The sequence below is a fragment of the Nansenia antarctica genome (genome assembly GCF_963989245.1).
Source record: "Nansenia antarctica genome assembly, chromosome: 5".
Classification (NCBI taxonomy): Eukaryota; Metazoa; Chordata; class Actinopteri; order Argentiniformes; family Microstomatidae; genus Nansenia; species Nansenia antarctica.
The window spans coordinates 27179340-27184339 of NC_137690.1; the positions used below are offsets into that span (position 1 = coordinate 27179340).

The 5000-nt window shown below is 50.2% G+C and overlaps 1 protein-coding gene across 17 annotated transcripts in view; it reads right to left on the reverse strand.

The window, feature by feature from the left end:
* LOC308158629 (calcium/calmodulin-dependent protein kinase type II subunit beta) overlaps positions 1 to 5000 on the reverse strand; it is a gene marked incomplete at both ends in the record, with an annotated part of 74637 nt that overhangs the window by 41291 nt on the left and 28346 nt on the right. For 10 of the 17 annotated variants that reach the window (XM_080532300.1, XM_080532293.1, XM_080532299.1 and 7 more), the window contains one exon: positions 1050 to 1122. The exons of the other annotated variants lie outside the window; for them this stretch is intronic. In XM_080532300.1, the coding sequence (XP_080388426.1) occupies positions 1050 to 1122 (73 nt within the window). The remainder of the gene's footprint in view (positions 1 to 1049; positions 1123 to 5000) is intronic. 17 annotated transcript variants of the gene reach the window in all.

Consider the following 5000-nt stretch of genomic DNA (forward strand, 5'->3'; position numbering starts at 1 on the left):
AGGAAGGAAGGAGAAACCCTCCTGTTCCATAGAGGGGAGGGGGGGGGGGTGGGGGGCATTGCACAGCCGTTAGTCAGTTGGCGTAACGAGCGCGCGTGTTAGAATTCTCCACAGACTGGGAGAGGTGCTGCTTCAGCAACAGGAGAGAGAGAAAGAGAGAGATAGAGGGGGAGAGAGAGGGGGAGGGAGAGAGAGAGAGAGACGGAGAGAGAGAGAGAGAGAGAGAGGGGGAGAGAGAGAAAGAGTTACCAAAGAGGTTACCAGAGAAACAAGAGGTCATGTTTCACAGATCAGATCACATGCAGGAGAGGGGGACGAGACGCTGTCGGGAACTCTGACCTGGAGTCAGGAGCCTGAGTGTAGTGACCGCCCTGACTAACCTGATCCCTGGGACCACTACCGCCTCACGGGGGTCTCTCTCCCCTCAGGGAGGGGTCTGGTGGCCGGGTGTCAGTGGTGAGTTGAGTGTGTGAGTGAGTGAATGAAGAGGAGGTGAATTGGACCTGGGTAGGATTGAGAAGCTATACCCTGTTTTTCCTGGAGGATAAACCTCTTCAGTGACGACAAAACGTGTAAAATACACGCACGCCCGGACACACACACACACACACACACACACACACACACACACACACACACATAAACAAACACACACACACCACAACGTCTAACCAGTTAACTTAATACATACTATAGACATACACACTGTCACACACACACACATAGAAGAGGGCGGCTGTGGGCGCAGGAGGTAGAACCGACATCTAATGATCACAAGGTCGGCAGATTGGCGGTTCGAACCCCTGGCTGGCCACATGTCGAGGTGTCCTTGGGCAAGACACTGAGCCCCAAAATTGCTCTCAACGAGCGGGCCGGCCTTGCGTGGTAGCTTGCCACCATTGGTGTGTGAATGGGCGAATGAGAGGCCATTGTAAAGCGCTTTGGAATAAGTCGCTATATAAGTCAGTCCATTGAGAAGACACACACACACACACACACACACACACACACACACACAAGGGGCGGGCAGCGTGCTCCCCGTCACTCACCTTCAGGTCTCGGTGCACCACGCCCGACTGATGGCAGTGAAGCACCGCTTCCAGGATCTGCTGGATGCAATGACTGCATGCAAACACCAGGGGGCGCATGTTAGTGTGAGCAGCGCTTACAATCCCGTGCACAGGCCAAGAGGAGGGTGTGTAGGGGGGGTTGGTGGTGGTGGTAAGGAGGGGGGAAAGGGGGGAAGGGGGGGGTCTTACACAGTCACTTCTGTCACCCAGACACACAGTCTCGCCTATCGCCAGCCCCCCTTGTGCGACCCTTAGCCAAGCGAGCCCCCCAGAATGACAGAATGCAGCCGACAGGGAGCGTGGCGGCGATGTTGGCCCAGTAGGGAACACATGCCATGGCCATAAGTGCATTATCCTAAAAGGCTCCTTACTCCAAGAGAGTGAGACTCGTGGCCTCACAGCTGCGAGAGAGAGAGAAGACGACACTCTGCTGGAGTAGGTACCTCAGAGGGACCCCAAAAACATGGGGTCTACTCTAAACGGTTGCCGCTCAAAAGCTCCCGGAACGTTCCCATCCCTCTTCCCTTCAGTGACACACGGACGGTTCTCTTCCTCTCAGCCTAAACCGTTAGTCTATGTCTTAATTCCCACCAGCGTGTTATTCACCCAATCCAACTGATCCAATGGCCACCTTCAGGGGAAAAGAGAAGGGAGGTGGTTTTTGGGGGGCCTATTTCATAGCTATGCCAAAAGACATAAACCTTTATACATAAGATTCCAAATCACCTGTGCTGAAGTGGGCTTGTCTGTGGCTAGCGGCTGCGGACTGGGCTGGACGACACGGGCGGGGCTGCGGGTCTTAAAGGCGACAGGAGGTTCTACTAGGCTCTACTGGAACGTTCTACTCTGGAACAGACGTGACAGTGTTACTCTATGAAGAGGAACCACGCTTCCCAGTCTCGCCATCTAGGCCCCCCCCCCCCCCACCACGCGCGCAATATTTCAGTCAGGCAATTTGATCGATTGATTTATTGATTGATTGATTGATGAGTGACAGGGGGAGTGAGGAGAGGGAGGGGGGGACAGTAGATTGGGGGAGGTAAAAGGATGAGAGGATGTCTCTATCAACACTACCATTGGCTGGTAAGATGAAGCGTGTCGTGACTGTGTGACTGTGTACCTGTCAGAGCCTCGCTACAAAGCTGCCATGGCCTGCCACCGTCGATGGTGTCTATGTCCAGCAACCCCCCGGACATTAACAATAACATATTAAATACATTATACTGGGGATGTGTATGTTATAGATATTAAATACATCTACGAAATAGATAGAGTCAGAGCACAGAGTGGTAGTGGTATGAGCGGTGAATTAGTCACAGACTTGCATCCATAAATATATATACTGTAATATATATATATATATACTGTATATATGTATACAGTATATATATGTATATATATACTGTATACTGTACATATACTGTATATGGGGTAGGAGATAGATGTACACTGTATCCAAAGTACATGTGCATCAGTGCCTTTACATCTTGGGGTTCAACACAGTGTGGTGATGAATACACACGTGTTGGGGTGGGGGGGGTGATGAATACACAGATGTTGGGGTGGGGGTGATGAATACACATGTGTTGGGGTGGGGGTGTGATGAATACACACGTGTTGGGGTGGGGGTGATGATGAATACACACGTGTTGGGGTGGGGGTGATGATGAATACACACGTGTTGGGGTGGGGGTGATGATGAATACACACGTGTTGGGGTGGGGGTGAGGGTGAATACACACGTGTTGGGGTCGGGGTGCTGAGAGCGTTCCTGTGTACATGCACGCGTGTGCTGCTGGTGCACTGACTACTCGTGAGTGTTTCGGGGCGGGGAGGTAGGTGGAGTGAACGGGTGTGTGAGTTAAAGGTGGTGTTTGTCTGTTGTCTCTGACTGTTCATTTTAGACTCTGAATTTAATATCGGTGTATCTGTATATTTCTGCCATATTGAAAATACGCTTCATTTATTTATTGAAATCGATAAATGCGTTCATAAAAGCTAAACACTTTTAGACGTCGGTGCATAGAATATTGACTTTTCAGACTGCAATAAAGCAATCCTGCCTAGATGTGATATTATGGCACCGGGCCCAAGAGAAGGCTGAGTGAGTGAGGGGGTGGAGAGTGGGGGGGGGGGGAGGGGGGGGGGAGGGAGGGAGAGAGAGAGGGAGAGAGGAGGGGGGGAATTAGCGTGCCCTCTTGGTGTGAGGTGATTTACTCCGGCTTGGACTGGTGTGGCAGTAAAGTTCAGAGCTATAAATTAGAATCCTACGTCTTGTTTCTAAAGGTCTTCCAATGAATAAATACTGGCCAGGTCACAACCACAGCACAACTGTTCTTTACCCCTGTGTGTGTGTGTGTGTGTGTGTGTGTGTGTGTGTGTGTGTGTGTGTGTGTGTGTGTGTGTGTGTGTGTGTGTGTGTGTGTGTGTGTGTGTGTGTGTGTGTGTGTGTGTGTGGGTAGGGGGGTTGGGTATATGATTATGTATATCAGTGTGGGTGTGTATCTCCATATATGCAAGTGTTTGCAAGAGAGAGGCCAAAAGTGTGTGTGCAAGTACAGAATTATGTGCAGTGGCTATAAACTCTCTGTCTGTGAGTGTGTGTGTGTGTGTGTGTGTGTGTGTGTGTGTGTGTGTGTGTGTGTGTGTGTGTGTGTGTGTGTGTGTTGCATGCATGCGAATATGTGTATGACTACACGTGGGTGTGTACATACGGCTGTGTATGTTGTGTGTGTGTGTGTGTGTGTGTGTGTGTGTGTGCGTATGTGTATGTGTGTGTGTGTGTGTGTGTGTGTGTGTGTATGTGTGTGTGTGTACGTGAGCGTGCACGCGCATGTGTGTGTGTGTCCTCTCCTCCCCCAACCTCCCCCCCGATCAGCTGTTGAGCTCTGTGACCTGCCGGGTGAAAAGTGTGTGTTTGACAGGGGGGAGGGGGGCTGGGGTGTGACGGTGCTGGCTGAGGAGGGTAGTGGGAGGTGGGGGGGAGACAGGGGGGAGGATCATCCCAAATGTTACTGTGTCAGTCAGGAGACAGGGACGGCAATCACTAGGCAGGAGAAACTACTCCAGAGGACTACTGGTCAACTACACACACTGGACATGTGAGGTGGGATTTCACAGCCTGTATATTGATGTATGTTATATATAATAATAATAATAATAATAATAATAATAATAATAATAATAATAATACATTAGACTTATATAGCGCTTTTCTAGACACTCAAAGACGCTTTACAAAAAAATAAATAAAAGAAAGTATAGGGGCCTAATTAAGGTAGTGCTGGGGACACATGGGAAGGGGAGGGGGAGAGGGCTAACTGGTGGGGCTTGAAGAGGTGGGTTTTGAGGGCCTGTTTAAAAGGGTGTTGGCCTGTCTGATGTGGTTGGGGAGGGCGTTCCACAGGGACGGGGCTGCGGCTGAAAAGGCCCTATCACCCCAGGTCCGGAGCTTGGTCTGGATATATAGAGCATATCCAGTACAATCTATTTGTCCTGTAAGAGCGTGATGTTTACAGTGTCGTAGAGCAACGGATGAGAGAAGGTTTCAAATGGTGACACATGGGAAATACACACAACATAGTATTTTGGACAGCTGGCACAAAGCCCCTCTGATGTCATGTTTTCGGACAGGTAGAGAATATCTAAAAGAATCTGACTGTTCAGTCTGTAGTCCGTTGGCGCCAGGTTGTCGTGGCGATGCCATGAGTACCGCGGCTTGAGTTTCTCCACCAAATAATTCAGCGGGTACTGTGTGACAACGTGAAAGAGAAAGAGCCCCCGTGTGTTCTGCTAGCGAAGGCTAATGATTCAGAGCAAGAAGACAGCGAATGGTCGTGTTTTTCCGCTCGCAGAGAATGTTTTCTGATACGCCCCGTTTCTTTGTGGAACATTTCTATGTCAGGTGGACGCAGAATATTGCTGCCTTCA